General features: G+C 43.6%; 1 protein-coding gene across 5 annotated transcripts; it reads left to right on the plus strand.

Moving 5' to 3' along the window:
• Positions 1-78: 78 nt before the first annotated feature.
• On the plus strand, positions 79-12,276 carry CUNH3orf52 (chromosome unknown C3orf52 homolog). Of its 5 annotated transcripts, none has more exons than XM_062623980.1 (7): positions 79-546; positions 1,859-2,077; positions 5,940-6,063; positions 6,616-6,749; positions 7,685-7,755; positions 9,718-9,917; positions 10,971-12,276. In XM_062623980.1, coding segments are annotated over exons 2-7 (699 nt in total). In that variant the 5' UTR covers positions 79-546; positions 1,859-1,909; the 3' UTR covers positions 10,973-12,276. The 5 variants fall into 5 exon arrangements, with proteins under 5 accessions (XP_062479964.1, XP_062479965.1, XP_062479967.1 ...); XM_062623981.1 differs by having other exon boundaries at positions 1,936-2,077; XM_062623983.1 differs by lacking the exon at positions 79-546 and adding an exon at positions 1,000-1,366 and having other exon boundaries at positions 1,936-2,077.
• Positions 12,277-21,469: the final 9,193 nt, after the last annotated feature.

Consider the following 21,469-nt stretch of genomic DNA (forward strand, 5'->3'; position numbering starts at 1 on the left):
CGTAAGTTCCTTTTCTTTACATTGAAACTAGAGATGTCTCCACTAGGGAAGAGAAGAGTTTTCCTGCTGTTCTGTTTTAGATAAAAGCCTAGGTCAGAAGGTTCAGATCAGTTCTTGACTTCCTATTTTCTCTCTGAGTTTCTCAGCTCTATGTGCCAGAACGGTCAGTACTTCACACACAAGAAGTGCACCAAGTGTGAGAACTAGATCACCCAGACGAAAGAAACTCAAGGACCTCCTTCACAGATGTAAATAAAAGGACTTTGGCTTTTGCAGCATGAGACCCATAATCATTAACTCATTTGACTTAGAAAAACTGGTTTGGTTTCAGACAATTCAGTAGGAAGGTAAGGTCTTTTACTGTGAGTGGAAATGAAATAAATGAAGCTCATCATCTAGCAGGAGTACTGAGAAGAGCAGGTAAAGGCTTTTCCAGGGAAGATGTTCCAAGTAAAAGCTTGTGGGTGAAGACATGTTTTGATCTTGATGGCTGCTCAGCTTCAGTTTCCATCTTCTGGAGTTTTAAGGATTCTCCAGAACAAAAAGGTGAGATATGCAATCTGCATTTGGTTTTGTTTGGTGAATGAAGCCGAGCCTTGTACTCAGCTTTGTGGAGTGCTTTTGCCTGGATGGCTTTGTCGTGACATCAGGAATCTTGGAATGCTTCAGGCATCAGTCGCCAGATGAGTTGCACAAAGAGAAAATCTGGCTCCGGAAGGCAGAGGGGACATGAAGAGTTGGGGATGAAGCAAGCATCCTCAGCATTTGGCAGGAAAAAGGAGCAATGCTACGAATGGGTACTCAGCCAGCAGGGGAGGGAGCTGGAGACAGAGGCTTTGTTTCCCCTTAATACATGGTCCTCCCTGCTGGGACAAGAGGGTGAACACGAGTGTGGTTACAGCTGCCTGGCCAACCCTTTTTATCCAGAGGGGCAGAGAGGTGCTTGGGGAATGGGAAGGGAGAAGGGGCAAGGGGGGGGAGAAGAAACAGGAGGATGGAGTCAGAACAGGAAAAGTGAGAAGAGGTAGGATGAAGGAAACGGGGAGAAGGGAGGGAAGGAGGGGAGGAATCAGCCCCTGGCTGCAGCAAGCTGTGATTTGAAGTATCATAGGAGAGTTCATCCTAGTGCAGAGCAGATCTTAACTCACACCATGATTCGCTTCATAAAAGCATGCCTTGTGGACCATAGGCTGAAATTGAAGGTCATCTTCCTCTTGTCTTCAGATTTGCCCTTTTGGCTTTCACATGGAAGCAGCTTCTCAGGTTTAGGTTGGGTAGAATGTGAGTAGACATTAATGATTTCTTTACACCAGAGATGATTTTAGCCTGCGTAACAGCTAAAGAGTGGACAATTCACAGCACAAAGGTCAGTAGTGTTCATTTCGTTATCGACTATAAAGAGACTAAAATTAGAAGTGCTGATGGATGTTGTACGTGCCCTTCACAGCCTAACCGGACTACAAGCCGTGTGAACCTTTACTCAGATGGTGCTGTTCAGAATCATATCTGTTTGTTTAGCTGTGTGGATAACAGCAAGAGGATTTCACCATCTTGGCTGACAGCAGCAGGGAAAGCAACCCGGTTCCTTTCAAAACCGCCTCGGCAAATGACAACATAGCTGAAGGTTGAGTCACCTGCTTGCCAAGGGCTGGTGTGATAAGGTAGACAAACTGGAAAACCTGGTGTTGCATAGTTGAGAGGTGTAGTTCTGAGGACGAGGCAAATCGACACTTCCTCCACATCCCGTTTCTCTGTGGCTACTGCAGACAACGTCATTTCCAAGGAATTCCCCTTATTTGCAGTGTTTTCAGATCACTCCCATGAAAACTATCCAGACTCTCCCTCTTACTGTCTCCAGCCTCGTACAAAAACTGTTACTGATCATAACTGCAGCTGAAACCAGAAGGAAATGAGCTGCCTTCTTGCTTGCTTCAGAGACAGAGGTCCTCACGCAGAGACGGAGGCTATGAAAAGGCAAGGCTGTGTTCAGGAGCATGAGATCATTGAATTAAGAGAAGATAACACGGAGGACAGTGAGGCCGGTCACGACAAGCCTCCAAACGCTCAAACCAGAAAGGTAGGAATTTCACTTGCTCCTTTTATCCTTACTCTTGGGAAAATACCACACAGCAAGAGAAATGACACTTTGCAGGAACATCTTGTAGGGGTGGTTTAATTTGCTGTTTGTGGGATGGGGAAAGGTTATTCACTTGAAAGTAAAGGCTGAAAACCTGTTTGATGTATTTCTTCTTCTCAATTCAGTGTTCTGATATGGGAATGGGATTCGAACCCCTCTTAATTTTTGTGTTTGGTTGTTTGTGAACTTTAACTTAGGAAATGGAGGTGTAATTGGTACTCTGGATTTTGCTTTCTCTTTTCATGTGCTGTTGGTGGGATTGGGCTCAAAGCCAGAGAGGACAAGGACTGGAAGCTGTACTATAAGCAAGCTTTCTCTCAGATCAAATCAGTTGGGAAAACTACTACTCAAATAAGACTAGGATGTCCTGCAACAGACCATGCTGGGATTCTCTCTATCTTTGAGTCATTTGCAATTGCTAACAATAATGAATTTGTATGAACTGAGGCTTTGAGGCACTCTATAAAGGCCAGCACGTGAGCCCCCATGGAGGTAACTTGCAGTGTTCAGCTTGAAGCTATGGAACAGACTCATGCTGGCAGGTTACGCTCACAGGTGACTGCTGTACAATGATTCTCATCACTTACAGCAGAGAGCATGTCTATGGCAGAGCTAAGAAGTTTCCCACTCTTCTGTAGGGGTTTTCCACTCTTCTGTAGGGTTGGCTGAGCCCTCCAAGACAGCTCATCTCTATTAGTCAGGCCACCCCTCCCTGCTCCCAGCCAAGCAACCACAACTGCTTCCTTGTGTGGGCCCCATTGATCATCTCTGTAGGCTGATTTACTCTGCCAGCTAGGCAAAGATCCCATTTACTCTATTATATGGAGGGCTGGTTACTTCTCCTCTGGTCTGGTAAACTGGATTAATTCAGGGTCAAATTAATTCTAGGGAAATGCAAAGAGGAATGGGAGAGGGTGGAGAGAAAGCAGAGATGAGTCAGACCCATTTAGCTGTGAGAAACTTTACCCTTAGGTTTCTGTTTAGCCTTCCCCTTCCCAGCATTGAGTTTTCATTTGGGCTCTGTTTCTGCTAATTCTGGCCATTGGCTTCCTATCTTATAGGGACTGCTGGAAGTTTATCGTGCTCTGCTTCCTGCTCATATGCAGGCTAATCAGAGCTAGTCTGATTTTCTCTGCTGCTGCTCCTTCCCCGCAGACCTGCCATATATACAAAGTCTGAGGGTGTTGTGATAGGGAACTGAATGTTTGCTGGAGATCAAACCAGTCTGCTATGTGTGTTTAAGAATTCTATCATTATTATTTTGTGGTGGCTTAAATATGGGACTTAATCCAAACCTGGATCTGATAGCCGTCTGTCTCAATTGATGCTGCCATGGCTGATTTCGTAGTTGCACCCTAGGCAGTAGTTACTGGCCTTTTAATTTTTCAGGTATTTGACACTAGCATAGCTTTTTGGATAAATTGAATGTTTATTTTTCCAATACATTTTAAAAATCATATTAAAACCTATATTCTAATACATTTAAAATCATATTAAAAATAAATATCATATTAAAATAGTATTTAAAAACTAAAAAATATTAAAACCTATAAAAAATCATATTAAAAATCACTATTGCACCTGAAAGGATGCTGTAAGCAAAACTGTATTCTGCCTTTGCCCTTCATTCCCCACTATAGGAAAGTTCTGCATGCAGAGGTGTCTGCAGAAAGGGCTTTCCCTTTCTCCCTGTGCTCCTGAAGCAATGACTCTCTAAGATCTTTCTGTGGATGTCTGTTTTCTCTCCCTTTTCATCTGCCACCCCCAGAGAAGCTATAGGCCAGCTGGTGGGCTTGAGTTAAATCCAGTGAAGGGCTATCTATTATACTGTGCTCTTAGGAAGCTAAAAAAACAAAGGAAGGTAACCTTGGTTAGTGCCTCCAGCCAGCAGCTGGCTCCTGCCAACCTGCACGTGTGTGGCACTGACAACCTACAGCATGTGCTTTTCCTTGCCTGGTACTGGTGTCAAAAAGGACACAGCTTACTGCTGCGTTTGTGGTGGATGGGGAGGAGGAGGAAATAAAGGAGCAGCATGGTCTACTTGTGAATTGGTGCTCTTCCTTCAGTTTTATGGCTGCAGAACAAAACAGTTGGAGTTGGGTTTTATTTCCTATGTCATAGAAACATAGAATAGTTTGGGTCAGAAATGACCTTAAGATCATCCAGTTCAGGGACACCTCACACTAAACCATGCCACCCAAGGCTCTGTCCAGCCTGGCCTTGAACACCACCACGGATGGAGCATTCACAACTTCCCTGGGCAACCCATTCCAGTGCCTCAGCACCCTCACAGTAAAGAAGTTCTTCCTTATATCCAATCTAAACTTCCCCTGTTTAAGTTTTAACCCGTTACCCCTTGTCCTATCACTACAGTCCCTAATGAAGAGTTCATCTCCAGCATCCCTATAGCCCCCCTTCAGATACTCACATAAGCTTTTTAATTTTTATTTCTTTTTTTTTAATATAAGTAATGATTAATTAATTAATCAGTACTTGCTAATTAGGGGTAACTAATTAAAAGACTAATTTCTGCCATGGTCTTATTAAAAGGTAAATGAAAGGCAAGTACTCTCCTTTCTCTCCCATACGAATGTGCATGAATGTACAACTGCTTTGAAGAGAGTTTATCTATGATCTCCTAGAACAGGTGAGATTTGTAATAAAACTCACTCCATAGCCTTTAAGTTTCCAATCTTCTGAACAAAAGGGAAGTCAACTGTGAAAGTCTTAATTATTTTAGTGGTCTTTAATGCAAGAGTATCTAATGAATAGCTTTGGGTGCTTTCATCCAGGAGCTGTGCAGATTGGTATCATCAGCACCACAGAGGTGAATGATCCTGGAGATTTCTCCACAGCCGCTCTTTGGTTGTCAGAGATGGCAAATATTACAAGGATCCTCTCCTAGAATATGTAAATCAAATTGATGCAGTTGTCCTGGTTTCAGCTGGGATAGTTATTTTCCTTCCCAGTAGCTGCTGCAATGCTGTGTTTTGGATTTAGTCTGAAAGCAATGCTGATAACACACTGATGTTTTAGTTGTTGCTGAGCAGCACTTACCCTAGTGAAGGACTTTGCAGTCTCTCATGCTCCACCAGTGAGGAGGGGCACAAGAAGCCAGGAGGGAGCACAACAAAGGCAGATGACCTGAAACAGCCAAAGGGATGTTCCATACTATAAAATATCATGCTCAGGATAGAAACTACACCAGAAGCCTCCAGGCTGGGGGATGAGCTGTGCATTTGTCAGCAGCTGGCAACCAGTTGTGCTGTGCATCGCTTGATTTTATTGGGTTTCATTTCTCCTTCTCTCATTTTTACTATTATTACTTTGTTTCATTCTTTAATTCTTATCTCAATCCATGAGTTCTACCTTATTCTGATTTCCCTCCCCATCCCACCAGGGAAAGTGGGAAGGGAGAGGATTGAGCAAGCAGCTGTTGGTACTTAGTTGTCAGATTGGATTAAACCACACCAGTAGTCTAAAAAAACACTTGGAAGATGTGACAGCACCTTCATAGGACCTCAGCTGTATGGGCAATTCAGGAGTTGGAAACCTTACATCTATGAAGTAACATCATGCCTATGAATGTTCTTTGTCTTCTGCAGGTCTACATTCCCACCTGCAGTAGTAGTTAAGGGTGGAAAGAGCTGATGTAGGGCATTGCTTACCAGTGAGGCTCTCCCATCTATGTGGGGTCTGGGGTTTTGTTTTGTTTGTTTCTAAATGTGACAGCAGATACATGCTTCAATATTTTCTCCCTGCTTTATTTCATTAATCAATATGCCCTTTCCTTTTACACCAGGAGACAGGTCACTGGAGATCATGTACGAATGTCGTCTTCTGGAAGTGTAAACTATGGATGGTTATAGCTACAATTTTTCTAGTATTCTTCCTGGTCATTCTCATCAGCCTAATTCTTTATTCTAGTAAGTATCCCACTTTTGGTTCATCCTCTAATACAAATGTACAATACACACAATCTGAGACGAATGGTAGCATCCTTTAAACTTCCGTGAACTGCTGAAGGGACTGGGATGCTGACTGCAGAGTGAGGTGTGTTGAGAAGTGGATCTAAACACTTTCATTTTAGCAGGCAGCAATCACATGGCAATTCCAGTTTGTGTAGCTAAGTGAGAAAACGTTATGGGAACAGGGTCTGGGATGAGGATGGAAAGGATGCTTGTAACATTGCAACAAGTGCAGTAGAGTGCTCTGGTCCCCTTATCTGGTGTCAGCGCCTGTCAGGCTCCCAACCTAATGGGACTTTTGCTAACGGGAGTTGGTGGTTGAACTTTGTGTGCTGTCATTTTCCTTTAGATCACTTGCACTTTCTTTTTGTCATTCCCAGTAGGAAATCTGGGAGGAAGCCATCTGGGAGAAAGCCAAGAAGAGACTTAGTTAGTTATTTAGTTAGTTATTCTCTCTGATACTTCTTCTAACTGGAACGTTTTCCTCCACTTTCTCCTTTTGGATATTAGATGTTTACACGGATGAGGATGACTATTGGGATGCTGATGCACTCCTAAATAGTGGAAATTGTCGCAGCTTTTTGGGAACGCTGGAATTAATGTGTGATCTCCCACACCTTGGCTCTGAAGACATTACTAAGAAGGTATGTGTGATGCGTTTCTTGGCAGAGCTGATTCTGTTTGCAACATAGATTCAGTGTTTTTCCCTTTTGAAAAGTTTCTGTTTCTCTGTGCAGCAATTCAGCTATTTGCAAGTCCACAAGAAGTTAGGAGATGTACTTTTTCTAGCATAATTTAAGTCCTTATCTAGAAAACAGGCCTGTTTGTGACACACGGATTGACTCCACAGTTCTTGGTTAACCCTGTAGCATCTGCTTTTAAGCACACAAGCAGTTTACACTGATTTTTGTCCTGTTTTCGTTGTAGTGTGTTAGGTTTTTTTAAAGAAAGGTGCCTAACTTTTCCCACAAATTTGATTAATGGCTGGTACACCTTCACCTTTTTCATGCAACCATTGAATAATTCAGGTTAGGAGAGGCCTGTGAAGGTCATCTAAACCAAATGGGGGCTAAAAATACTGTGTTTTGCATCCTCCTGTAAGTACACGGTGGCAGCCTGGGTTTATAGCTGCTATTTCCATTGAGCTGTCCCAGCTCTGAGTTAAGCTCAGCAGGCACGGCAGCGCTTATTTAGATTTACTGTGGAAAGTGAGTCTCAGTAGAGAGACTCTTTCCTCTGTCATGTAATAACAGAAGGGCTTTTGGTATTAGTACAAACCCCAGCCGAACAACCTAAATTGCACAGGCAACATGAACACACACTTTTAGTTCACCCTGAGTGCCTCCATTGTGTTAAGGTAATGTAGCAGTCACTCAAACACACAGATTAACTTGTCTGTCGAGCTTAAAGGGATGGTGTACCTTTTCTAGGGCAGAGGCTTGCTGTTATTGACCCTTCAGCACCTGTGTCTCTGCCCCTTCAAGCACCCTGTAAGAATGATTTTCTGTACTCTCTTTTATGGAGGAAAAAAGGCAGTGAATGGAAGAAACCTCTTTTTCTTTTCCTTTTTCCCTACAAGTTAACAGATGTCTACAGTTCATCTCCAGCTCTAGGACGTTACTTTAGGTCAGCTCGGGTGGTTTCTTTCAGGTAAGCAATTTCTTGTCACCAAAGGTATCTGAAAATTCCAGGCTTTTGATGAGACATACATGTGCCTATGTGGATATGCATGACATTTAAACCTGTGAAAAATAGACTGGGGGAAAGTTATATACACAGGTAGTGAAAAACAGTCGAAGGATCCTCTGGTTTAAATGGCAAGTGCTGCTAATCCATCCCTGGCAGTGTTCAAGACCAGGTTGGACGAGGCCCTGGGTGATACGGTTTAATGTGAGGTGTCCCTGCCCATGGCAGGGGGGTTGGAACTGGATGATCTTAAGGTGCGTTCCAACCCTAACTATTCTATGATTCTATGATGAGAGTAACATTTTCCTGCTGTTAAGTATTATCTCTACTGTCTTTGGTTCAAAGTGCAGCCCTTAATAATATTCAAGGATACTTATGACAAGGCAAATGAGCTGCTGGAATTATTTGGGATTGACATAACTTAAATAGCCTTAAGTAAATAAAACAGGATTCATGGGGAGGGATGAGGGCTGAACTAGTTTTGTTCCCAAAAGAACTAAGTGCAACAGGGGCATACAAGTTGTGAGAGTCCAAACAGTAATACTGCGTTACTGGCTTGTTTGCATCACTTTCCCCCTCTCTTTATTTTGGACCAGAGAAGCAAATCTAAAAGCAGCAGCATGTTGGGGAGACTAGGGAACAGGAGTGAGAGGCAGAGCAGGTGACAGAGTGTAGTCTAGGCTAGCTTGGGTGGGAGATGAAGAAGAAAGGCACCGAAAGCCTAATAGAGCCAGAGGAGTAGCAGTGGTAAGAAGGGGAAAGCATCCAAGCCTGCCTTGCATAGGCAGCAGAAAGCTTCAAACTGGAACAGAGGGAGGATCTTACTCTCAGCAAAAACTGTGACTGGAGGAAGGCTAAGAAGTTTACTGTGCTTGAGACCGTGAAGTTTTGATCTATGGAGATACCATACGTTTACAACAGGAGGGAGGCTGAGCAGCAAAGGGAAAAGGGCAGCTGGAAAGATCAGCTACAGCATGGTCCTGCTGTGGAGAGACAGCAGAAAGGCAAGGGAAGGCAGTTGGAGAGCTTCCCCAAGGACTACAGGAAAAGCACTGTTACAAAAGGAATTAAAAAGACAATAGGAAATCGAGGGAAGTTGATTTTAAAAGGCCCAAAACCCTTAAGAGATCAAGGACAGGGGAAGAGTCCCCTTGGGATGCTGCAAGGGGTAGTCCTGAGGGCACTTTGGGGAATGTGCTCCCCTGCACTGCCAGCCTCGGGCATGCCAGCCTTGTTCACTGAGTGAGATGGAGCTCCTTAGCCTTAGGGGTAAAAAGCATGATTTAGACCATTAAGTGCAAAGCTATAGCTCTGCATACGTATCAGCTAGCTTACCTCTCCCTGTCTCTCCACCCCTCCGTTCCCCACTTGTCTCCCTGTGTGTCTTTCACCCCACCCAAATACTTCTTTATGTTTTAAATGCAGTGAGGGCAAAATGTAACTGTCAAATTGCAGTCAGTGGATTTGGTAGACTGCAAACAATGCAATTTCCAAAGATGGACTTGGCCTGGTTGTTCTCACAACACACTCCAGAGCTGAATTAGGAGCACAGCTGAGTGGCCCCAGGTCCTGCTAGTGGGAGAGCAACCTATGCTTTGAGATATCACAGCATCTCTTATCATTATGTGCTTGTAGAGCATGGGTTTTGTAAACCTCACCCTGTTAGAATGTACATCCAGTTGACCTCTATCTATTTGAAAGGTTAAATTCAAGTATGTTCCCAGTTTCTGTTAATGTGAAGAGCTGTTCTGAGAAGGTAGAGGGAGGAGGAAATGAATCTCTGGCCCTTTTCTTTTATAATGGTTTTCTTTAGAATAAGAAAAAAGAAAAAATCCACCCCAACATTGATATAAAAAGTCAGTCTTGTCAAAAAAGCAAAGTTCCAGTGGGGACTTGAAGGCACTGATACTTGGCTTTGTTTTTCAGTAATGAAAACTCCACTGTATTTTATCAGCTAGAGTTCTCCGTACCACCACCAACAGAGGGGTTTATGGAAAACACAATGAACCCAGACTTTATAAAGAACGTTTTACGTCAAAATATCTATGATGAAGATGATATTTCTAATCCTGGGACACTTGAATGTAACAAGTTGAAGTTTGACCCTACTTCTCTCACACTGACATGTGAGTACATTAAAAAGACCATTTCCTTACAAAGAATAGAAGTATTTACTTGAAAGAAAATCCTTCTGGAAGATGTTGGGATCTGTTTGTAAATACATTTGGCACAACAGTGTTAAGAAAATTGGGAATACTTGGGTTTCAAGGAAGTCTTGTTATGCACAGCTTATAACCCTGAATTCACTGTTTGGTCCTCTGATGAGAAAGGGAGTGATAATGAGACTGATTGACTGCGGTCTCCAACCAAACTTTTTAGATCTCCTTTTGCATTTTATGCATAAAAATAGTTAAAACCAGAAAATCTCCTATGTGTGTACCAGAACAGAGAGCCTAATTAAAAATGTTTCTCCTTATTCTATATTGACATGGTTTAGTGTGAGGTGTCCCTGCCCATGGCAGGGGGGTTGGAACTGGATGATCTTAATGTCCTTTCCAACCCTAACTGTTCTATGATTCTATGATTCTATATTCATATTTGAACATTTATAGAACAAATTTTAATCCAAGTAAGACAGGATAAGTAATCTGGGGGTAAATTTAGGATTATTTTTTTTCAAGGAGGAAAAACCCTCCTGATTTTTGTCTTTTCAATATTTCTTTTTTTTTTTAATTATTATGCACAGACATACCTTTTAAAGGAACCAAACATTTATTCTGCCAGGTTGTCTAGGTAGTGATTCCAATGACTACCAGTAACTAGCTAGTGATCCCTATGCATTTACAGTTGTCTTGATTGAAATGTCACTATAAAAGTCCTATGTTCTTTGCAATTTTACTGAAAGCATGGAGCTGCTTCCATCCACCCTCAACTTACTGAGCCAGACCAATGTGCTTTTATAACAATTCTAGGCTAACATATCACCATATGCTGTATATAAGCAAGATTTGTTAGCAGGACAAGAAGTAATGAGTTTCAATTCTCAGTATCATTTTGATCCTTGTATAATTGAGAGGACTCATAGAAAATGCAGTGTGAAAGAGACAGGAAAGAAGATGCTGAAATATCTAGCTAAAGTTTCATTTTAATGTTAATGGTGTACTCTTTTAATTTTTCAGAGAAAAAATGGAAAGACTCTTCATCTTCCTCACCACCTAGAAGAGGGGGCTTCTCCTATCTGTTAGTAACCCCAGGATAGGGAGCTATTCATTAGTAGAAACACTTCTAAAGACGTTGTCCCTGCACATGCTGTCCGTGATGCAGTATTGTTAATGGAAAATGTAGTACATTTGTAACAGTGTTGTACTCCTATAACACCACTACCTCCTCCTTTATTGTTGTCCTGATATCTCAATAACTCATGTCACTCACGAAAATCATGTATGGTCTGTTGGCTTTGAAACCTCTGCTTTGTCTTACCTTAAAATTGAATCTGGATTCCCTTATGACCTTTAAAAAGCAGTCTTGCATATGGCTCATTGCTTCTTCACTTGTCTCATCCAAAATTATCTGCACAACTTCATCCTTAATGATCTCTTCCACTCATGTTCATGTCTGTTACTTTTTTCCCCTGCTAACTACGTATGCTGTGCTTCCCCATTGTTCTTTCCTCATAAAACAAGCAGAAAAGTCAAATATACTTTCTATTTTCTTTAATTACATGCAAGACCTTTGCACTATCTTCTTAAGTGGCCTTCAATTCCCATCATCTCCTTGTTCATCCTACAGTCTTACTGGATAAGGTGGTATCTGTTTTATTTTTCTCTTCTGGAATGTGAAATAGAAATGAAGGAACAAACATTGGTAAGACATACATCTTGCTCACTAATGCATTTGAATGCTATAGGAATCTTTCAAGGGTCAGATTAACTGTGTGTTTTAATAATTAGCTAGTGGTACTGGAGAACAGACAACTATTTGAGCCATATTTGTAAGTCCAAAGAGAAACTAGCCAATATTATTAGTTATAGGCCTTGTCCCAGCAGTGGGGATAAAAATGAACAGATGCAAGATATTTGCCTTCATAAGGCAGCAAATGGCTTTTCTCGTTGACAACAGATCAGATGAGATAGATAGACCAATGAATGCTAAGAGGAAGGTGCTGAAACAGACCTTGTAGGCCACCGTGGCATGAGAGTTACAGCCAGTAATGGTTAGTTTTATCTAACATGTTAGACAATATTAGAGCCTTAACTTTATGTGGAATGGATTCACTACCATGTTAGTGAAATACGGCTTCTTGTCATTTGTTTATAGCCATTATCAACGTTAGCACTATTGGAGAGACAAATTTGTTTTAAGAAACCTTTTGTATAGTAAGAAATATGGGAAATTGTATGTCTTTTTTTTTCTAATATTACCAGTTTATTTAAGAAGCAATCTGACAATTTTACCATGCATTAAACTATTTATTTTTACTCTTAATGTGATTGTTTTCATTACTTGGTAGCTTTAGTCTTTCACTGGTTTGAGTTGGAAAACAACCATTGGAACTGCAAATGCTGATAGCTGTATGAAGCATCTGTCTGAAAGAGCTGCGCACTCAAACCTGTATTTGTTGTTGATTGAGTTTTAACTGAGCTTAGGAAACAGCCTGGACCAAATCAGTAGCTCACATGGCTCTCATTTGTGGCTAATTCTGATCGCGTGTTGGTATGTAAGATGTAGTGCTGGTTGTGAGAGCCATAATTTCTCTTGATGCAATATTATATGCAGTGTACAACTAGGAGAGATGTTCCTTCTGATTTTTACACTGGGGAAGGGTGAAATTCATGGTTTGCATGCTTTGTCCCAAAAACATCAGGTCATGAAAATACCAGCAGTGATGAAATAATTTGCCTTTGTGATGCTGCTTGATCTCATTGCTGAACCTACCCTCGGGTGCATCTTTATCTTGATTCTGCTTCTAAGAACTTTAACGTAATGATTTTTCTTCTTTATGGTGATACCCCTACGGGAATTAAGAGTTAACAGACAAAAGGAGACGCCAAGAATTCCTTTTCTTTCCAGCCATTCTCCTTTACCTAAGTACCACAGCAATTCACAGGAAAGAAGGAGGTGGAGTCGGAGCAGGATGTGATATTCAGCAGAATATGTCCAACTTCACAGTCTACCCCCAGTCAAGCTTTGAACTCTCATTGAAGGAAATGTCAAAAAGTGACAAAATATGGCTTCTCTTTTATATAGTTGAGGTAAATTACTAACGTAACAGAAAATAACTAAGTGAATTGAGTCTTCATCCATTAGGACAAAGCAATGTGAAAACAAATCATTTTATCATGATAGGTGTTTTGTGTGGATGCTTAATGTTAATTTCATTAGAAGGAGTGTGGTAACACTTCAGGCAACTGAGGGAGGCAGTGTTGAAAAGAAAGAGAAAAGATAGTTTTGGTAATCCAGCTTGTGGAGTATACAATCAGCCCTTTAGCATCCCATGGCAGGCAGTCATCTGTGCGGTCACAGCAGGCAATACCAGTGTGGAGCAGATTCATCTGCCCCTTATGAGAGCCAGCAGTAGCTGTACAGTGCTGCTGCATCATGCTAGCAGTGTGTCTTACCACTGCTGCGTGCAAGCATTCACCTGTGGGACTACCCCCCAGCACAGGCACTGCAGGTGGGAATCACAAAGGTGCTACACCATAAAGCCAGGGCTGAAGCCAGCAATCACTTACATACAAGATTTAGAATCAGGAAATCTGATCGACATTTTCTTTCCAAGTGTTTTATTATAAATATGGAAGGCAGCAAAAAAATCATGCTGAAGCAAGAACGGAAGCTCTATGTACAATCACTGTATGGGCTCTGGTTAATAGCTGAATATCTGGTTTCAGTCCCGTGTGCATGTCAAGAAATGCTGCTTGCAGAAGGGTGGTGGGCTATGAGGAGGGTATATTATAGCTTTGCAGAGCACCCTGTGGAGGGTGTTGGTGGATGAGAACAACTTGAGGTGCTGGTCTATGAGAAACTGAACATGAGCTGGCTTCAGTGTGCGCTCGCAGTCCAGAAAGCCAACCGTATCCTGGGCTGCATCAAAAGAAGCGTGACCAGCAGGTTGAAGGAGGTGGTCCTGCCCCTCTGCTCTGCTGAAATCCCACCTGGAGCAATGTGTGCAGTCCTTGTGCACACACAGCATGGAGCAGGCATTCAGGGCATGGAGTGACAAGGTGTGGCGAGGCAGTCGGAGCGTGGTGCGGGCAACCTCGGTTGCTTCTAGTAAGGAAGCACCTTATTTTCTATAGAGAAACTTCATCTTACAATGGTAGCTCCTACTCTTCCTCCTGGTTTAATTGTGAGGTCCTGTACCCTGTTCATGTCTCTTTCTCTGATCACCTTTTCAATGAAACAAATTTGCCTTATTGGAAATGACTGGCAGATGTGTTCTAAGCAAGAGTAAGCTTGCCAACGAGTGAGTCCTTTGTTTGAAGACCTGACAGCAGAGGTAGAGTGATTATCAAGGCTGCACACATCCAAATAAAAGAGCAGAAAATGCCCCTTTTTAAGTTATGAGGACATAATCATAATCACTTTGCTCTTCAGCACCGGTGATGTTTTCCTTCCTCTTGGGTATGTTGACAAGTGCATATTCGGTTTGATTATTGCTGTTAATCACAGAGGTTTCATGTTTTACGTCGTGGTTGACAGTTGAGTACCACAGTTCTTTGGAATTCATAGATTTTTGGGGGTCAAAATGCTCCTGGATGCACGGGAGGGAGAGAGAGAGAGAAAGAGAAGCTTCAATGCAATTGTACTATGAAGAAGTCTGCCATGGGGACAACTCTGGTATGGCCTTTGGGCTCATGCAGCGGTGTTGAGCAGTACACGTTATTACTGAGTATCTGCAGCCATTTCCCTGCCATACAGGTTGTGACTGAACACCAGGAGCACTCAACAACATATGCACACCTGGTGTGGATGGAGGTTAAATGCATCAATGGCCAGCTCCCTCCCTGGTGGCCCTCATGTAATGAGGGAAGAGCCATTAATGAACGCAGAGTTAAGACTGTGTGGGTAAATGCCTTCCTAGCTCTGTTTAGACTTGTCCTTCCTTTTGCCTCTTGAAAGTGTTTGCTAATGGGTCGTGGGTGATTGTGCATCTAAATAGTTAGGATGACTCATTCAGTCTAAAGGACTGATGTGAACTGAAGAAGGACTTGGAACCAGGAGTTAAGTTTGTTTGCCCTGATGCTCTTGATTTGAACCCACTGGGTAATAAAGCTAGTGAATAAGTATATGCTTTATAGCAGTATTCTCTATTGTCTGCAGTAGTAGTAGTGTTTTAAGTGGGTGTTGCTGAGTTCATGCTGACATTCGTGGCTACCTTTTGTACTCTGTAAGTGGAACAGAGCTCTCTGCTCCATGGGTTGATAAACCCAAAAGGTTTGCTTTTATTTTTCAAACCTGGAAGTGAGAAAGACTTGTTCAAATGCAATTCCTGCAGCCTGCCTCAGGTCTTCCCAGCTTATATAGATAATTTTGTCTGCTTGGTGTGAAAGATTTCCTGATTTTGAGAACACTTCACTGAAAATAATTCCTTAGTTTTGATTTGAGGCTTTGTAAAATTTAGCGATTTAGAAATTACAGTTTTATGGAGCAGAGCAATCGGGGAGGACTTGCTTCAGAAAAGGAATTCCCAGGCTACCTGCAGGGGCATGGCTCTCTCTTCCCCCAGTCATTGTTGCAATGGGGTGCAAGCAGTACTTGTCCTAATGTGCCTGTGAAATGAGGACAGGTAGGCTCTTCATTTTCATGAGTGCCTGGCTCCAAATCCACTGTGTGAAGTCTGGAGCACCTCTTGTCCCTTCCATCGTACAGGTCTACTCAAAACTTGTTCATAGCCACTTCCCAGAATCCTTCCAGTGTGCAGGTTTTGGAAGCCTGTTGTCATTGACCTTCCCTTCAGAGGGGAGTCTGAAGTGCAGAGGGGTTGTGATTTGTCCCACACACCGATAGTGCACAAGGAAAGACCTCATAGCAGCCTTCCAGTATCTGAAGGGGGGCTATAGGGATGCTGGGGAGGGACTCTTCATTAGGGACTGTAGTGACAGGACAAAGGGTAATGGGTTCAAACTTAAACAGGGGAAGTTTAGATTGGATATAAGGAGGAAATTCTTTACTGTGAGGGTGGTGAGGCACTGGAATGGGTTGCCCAGGGAGGTTGTGAATGCTCCATCCCTGGTGGTGTTCAAGACCAGGTTGGATGAGGCCTTGTGTGATATGGTTTACTGTGAGGTGGCAGGGGGGTTGGAACTGGATGATCTTAAGGTCCTGTTCAACCCTAACTATTCTATGATTCTATGATTTGACTCTCCTGTTACTCACAGGCCAAGTTTAATACTCAGATGTGGCATCTCTCCTACCACACTAACAGCCCTCACAGGACTGTCTTCAAACCACACGCTGGGGCTTTTAGTTGGGACACCAGAATCTCTCAAAACCAGACAGCTAGTTGGCAGATTTCCCCCTTACAGTTCCACCCCCTTGCTTTCTCTTCCCCCACAGTCCACCCCACGCTCACATGTGCAGATGATGAGCTCATTTAATCACTCCCTTTTCTGTCATCTTGCCCACTTAAGAGATTTCTGCTAAACACCCACATATCCACTGGGCACCAACTTTAGTTTTACTGCTGTCATCTTTATAAAAACCCCAAGAGCCAGGTTAGGCTGCTAAATGGCAGCACTTTATTGTGGTACGTAGGGCTTCTGGTGATCGTTTGCCATTGGGTGACTCAAGAAACAACTTCAGTTGCCCTCTGCTAAAATGAACTACTTACAAAGGAGAGGTAGCAAACCACAGGTACTCAGCTGCTGCCTCTGGGAGCCTGGTGTATTAACAGACAAACAAATCCACAAGGCTGTGAATTGCATTAGTTGAGAAGTGATTGCTCCCCAACCCTTGCTTCCAGGACATTGAGCCTGGGCGGAGGAGCAGAGCACGCACCAAGTGATGTAGTTATCTCTTAAATAACCTTGGAGGGGTATTCAGAGCTCCTACATCTAACCCCAGTTCAGGGAAGTAAGATGGACTGCGCAAAGTGGTTGTCATGCCAGTCTTCCCCGAGTGTCCTCTTCTGCAGTAGAACCATTTGATCCATTCTGTTTTATAGGAAACTAAATGGTCGAGAAACTGAATGTTCAACCTAACAGTGCATGGTTTTGGTTTTTGGTTTATTGATTTTCTTGTTATTATTTTTCCTTCTTTCTAGAGGCAGTGGCATATTGGAAAGTGAAACCTTACTCTGTTCCAGTAGAGACTTAGACATTCATTGAGATATGTGCTATTTTTTCACAATAGGAAGGTTAAACAAAACCTTTTAAGCCTCCAAATATTACATCTCCCTTTGTCTTTCAACTAAAAACTTATTTTCTTACTAAAGCTGGTTCATAATAGTCCAATTAAATGGGTTTTTATTAGAAGGTATCATGACTGAAATCGAAACGTTTGTGGAAACACATCAGTTTTGGTGAAACTGTAGGCAAGAGAGATTATGCTGGCTATCAGAAAGCTGAGAGGAGAAGGGAAGGAGGAGGAGAGAAAAAGTACCCCCACAGCCATAAGTTGCCCCGTGACTGAGGACCCTTGTATCGGGCATAATCCTGAGGTTCAGCCTGCTGCATTGTCAGGCCAGGCAGCATTACACTCAGTCTCTGAAATTCTGAGTGCTGCAGTCCGTTTGGCTGTTGCATATCATCATTATAGTTCATATACATACGTTTATTTCATACATAGGCTTAAGGTGATGTTTTTCTGCATCCCAAGCAAATACTCTGATTACTGTCTTTTGTCTCTTCAGCGGGAGTATGATGGGCAGCTTGTCTTTGTGACACATGCGTGTTTTGGATTCAATTGCCCCAGAAAACAGCAAAACCATTCACATTTAGTCATTACCTTGGTAGTACTTGTTGGGTCACTGTCGGTCTGTGCTGAGGGAAGAGGAAGAAGACACATGTGACTTAGTCTATGGTGCAGCGATGGGACACACGGACTTTCTGCAGCACAGGATTTACTCAGTCATTTAGCGACTGAGCACAGGCTGTGCAATAGCATGAGCTCGTGTGACATTCACTGGGGAAAGGGTTGGATCTCTGAGAGCCAGATACATTGCATCTTCTCCAGGTTTGCCTATTCTCTAGTTTAACACACAATTACACCACGCAGCACTGCTCATCAACCTTAGTAATACCTAGATGTGCAACCTTTCTGCTTGTTTTTAACTGGAATCGGTTTTACGTGGCTCTTTTGGAAATGGCTGTTCTTGCTTGCTTGTTCTCTGGATGTATTTCAGCTTCAGGGACAATGCAGCCTTAATTCTGTCTGGGATCATTGGCTGGGTGCTGGGGTGCCTGTGTGTGCAGATTCAGCAGGCTTAAGCTTTCCTGGACATTTGTCTCTCTGTCCTTAAGCATCTAAATAGCAGAGGTCTGTGTGAAAAGAGGATGCAAACAACTTTATTGTTATCTGCCTAACTGGTTCTTGCTGTGAAGTTGATGGAGCTATTGGTTGGTCCTGTAAAATTTCAGAGCTGAGCTTTCAATTTGGATTAATATAAAGGGGCTTTTAAGCACAGTTGTTTTGCAACCTGATTGAAGGGAAGACGTGAGTCTCAGTATTGCATTAAAGCTACCATCTTAGAGAACTTGCAGTGTTTTCAACATGTCAGTACTGCCTTGACATTGCCATGCAATTGCTGATGTACATAAGTAACAAGAAGCTGCTCCTCTCTAAGCAAATACTGCAGCTTGTGAAAGTGGTATTTTATAACGTACATTAATGGCTTTACCCACTGGTGGAAAAGGTAACAGTCTGAATTGAAACCAAAACCTTGTGATTCACGTGGGCACACGTGATCCTGGCTGCTATGTGAGTCTTCCCTATTTGCATATTTAACATGCAGAAACTCATTTAGGAGAATACCTCATACTGATGTGTGTTGAGAGAAAGCCCTAAACTGCGTTTTTATGTGGGGAGCATGGGCTGGCACGCGAACAAATGCAGGGTGTGTTGCGCTGGCAGCATCCTTCCTCCAGCAGCCCTCTACCTCCTTCACAGGGGACAAAGTAAGGAACGTTGCAGAGGTGTCCTGTGGAGCGTGTGCTTGCAAGCCTCTGGGCCTGAATATGACATCTGAAAGCTGAGTTTGCCATTGCAGGATGCAGCTGTAAAGCAGTTGCTGAGGCACACATAGTTTAGGAGGCTGGAGTGGACAGACATCCCTTTCTACGCTCCCTTCTCCGAAAACATAATAACCCCAAAGAGGCCCCAGATTATCCAGTGCAGTGGGGCAGCAAAAGCGCAGGTACCCCCCACTGGATACAAGGCGGTGTTCCCTGGCTGGAATGCAAAGTGCTTTGCCATGCCTGCTGCCCACAGCCATACTCCTGCCCACCAGCTGCCTCCATAGCGATGCTGGGTGCTGGTAGAGGGCTGTCCCTCCCACAGCATGCCACACCAACCCCTGGGGTGTTTAAGGACCCTCTTTACTTACTTTCTTTGTGGGAGTATCTTTTTCTCCTGATGGGATGGTACACTTTCCCCCTAGGGCATGGGAATAAGGGTAGGCAGGTTAGGTCTGGCACTGGATCGTCCTTGCTCCCCACCGCCAACCCCTAGGCACCCTCACCCATGCAGGGAGACCCCTCCACCAGCTTCTATTTGACAAGTCACTTTATGCAGCTTCTCTGCTTCTACTCTCTCAGCCTTTCCTCTGTTCTCCCAGAGATGCAGCCCCACACAAGCACTGAGCCCTGCCCTGGGACCTGCAGGAGCTGCTCTAGGCGAGGAGAGGCATTAATCGCAGGTCTGTGGATGGAGGGATGGCAGGGACAAGGCATCAGCTGATGGCAGGCGCTATGGCAAGCAGTTGTTCCTGCCAAGTACAGCCTCCGTGCCACTCAGGAGCCTGGCAATAGTTCAGCAAACTTTGTGGGTTCTAGGAGCAGTCAACATTTCTGGGCTTGCTCGTATTAAATACATCGACATGGGTGAGTGAGCAGTAAATACTAGGAAGAGACAGGAGACAAACAGCCCCATTGCCCCCGGATCATTCACATCCATCTACCCTGCGGTGTGACTCGGTGAAAATCAAAGGGAAGAGAAACAGCGATTGTGTAACATGAACTGCAAAGCTGCTGGCAAGCAGGCCAGGTCCTGATGCATCACATCTCCAGCAGCTGAAATGACTGCTGGGCAGCATGGCCAGCTATGGTACCAGCTTTCACCACTTGTATCTGGGGTTCTGACTCTCAGCTCTCCCACATTTATACTATGGGGTTAGGCACCACCCTTGAAAATCCCAGGTTGCTGTAAGGTAGCCTATGAGTTGCTGCTTTCCCAGAGCAAACCTCCTGCTCACATTGGTGGAAGAAGTCATTGCTTGAGGCAGCCAGACTTGTTGGGGAGGTCTTCATTACTATTACTTAAAGACCTCCAGCTACATGACCTTATTTTCTCTGCTTGGCATTGTGCTGCTTCAAGAGCCCAAGCTTTCCTGTGTATCCTGTTTGGGTGGGATAAACTCAGAAAAATCCAAGTATTTTACTTTATCCAGTTCAGAAGGAAATCTCTAACATAATTCCAGGTAAAAGGGAAATTGCTAGTATAATTTGCCCCCCATCTATGGATGACATTAAAGACATCGCTGAATAACAGTGAATCCTGCTGGAAACCCCTGCCCCATGGAGGGCAGTGATGGCAGCCTGTTGGCCACAGCAAAGGGGCAGCCTGGCCAGTGCCTCACAGTCCATGCACTGAGCATCTCTGGCACAAGCAGTGCTGAAGGCAACCCACCTGTCCCAAGTGGCTTCTGACAAGCATCCTCCTCTGTCTTCACAGCTCCTTAGGAGACAACCTATTTCTAGCCACTATAGCATACTTATGCATCCCATATACAACATCTATTGCACAATTTCATCTATTTCTATGTAGTGTATATAAAAGCTTGTCTTTATGAGACACGGCGCCAACAGACAAAAGATGGCCAAGTGAACCTCCAAGTGTAGTTTTCAAGCCTGGGAACTCAGCGGAGATGGCAAGTATCCTCTGCTCCTTGCATTCCTCAGCCATACCATTCTCCCTCCAGCAGGCTCTCTCCCTAAAAGTCATCCTGAGGCAATACTGTGACATACTAAGAATTACATTGTTCATCTTAATTTACCTGCTGAATTACCTTTGTTTAATCAAAAGGCTCCTCAATGGTGCTTGACATAGTCCCTTAAGGCTGATTCCTTGGAGGTATCATTTTTTCCTGTTTTTACTAAAATCTTAGCCCTCTTGTTTTGTAATTAAATACAAAATGGTATTGAACCTACCTCGTTTCTGGTAGACAGTTTCCCATCCTTCCACTGGGTCTCTGCACCCTCAGATAGCCAATTTTGGCACGGTTTCCCTGCTTGGCTGTGTTGTTTTCTGCACTGGCTGTGTGACAGAACAAAACTCTGTGACCAAAGAGGCTCGTTATCCGTCACACTGAAAGCATATACAGCACCCAGATATTGCGCACCACAAAAAGCACCCCAAACCCTCTACCACAGACAAGCACTGACAAGTGGGGGTGGGAAAGGAAGATGGGTGAGTGACGTGGCTTCCTGGGGTGCCAGGGCCAGCAAGGGCATGCTGGTGG

Source organism: Pezoporus occidentalis, unplaced genomic scaffold (genome assembly GCF_034315485.1).
Source record: "Pezoporus occidentalis ecotype Australia unplaced genomic scaffold, CSIRO_AGI_Poc_V1 ctg26, whole genome shotgun sequence".
Taxonomy (NCBI): domain Eukaryota; kingdom Metazoa; phylum Chordata; class Aves; order Psittaciformes; family Psittacidae; genus Pezoporus; species Pezoporus occidentalis.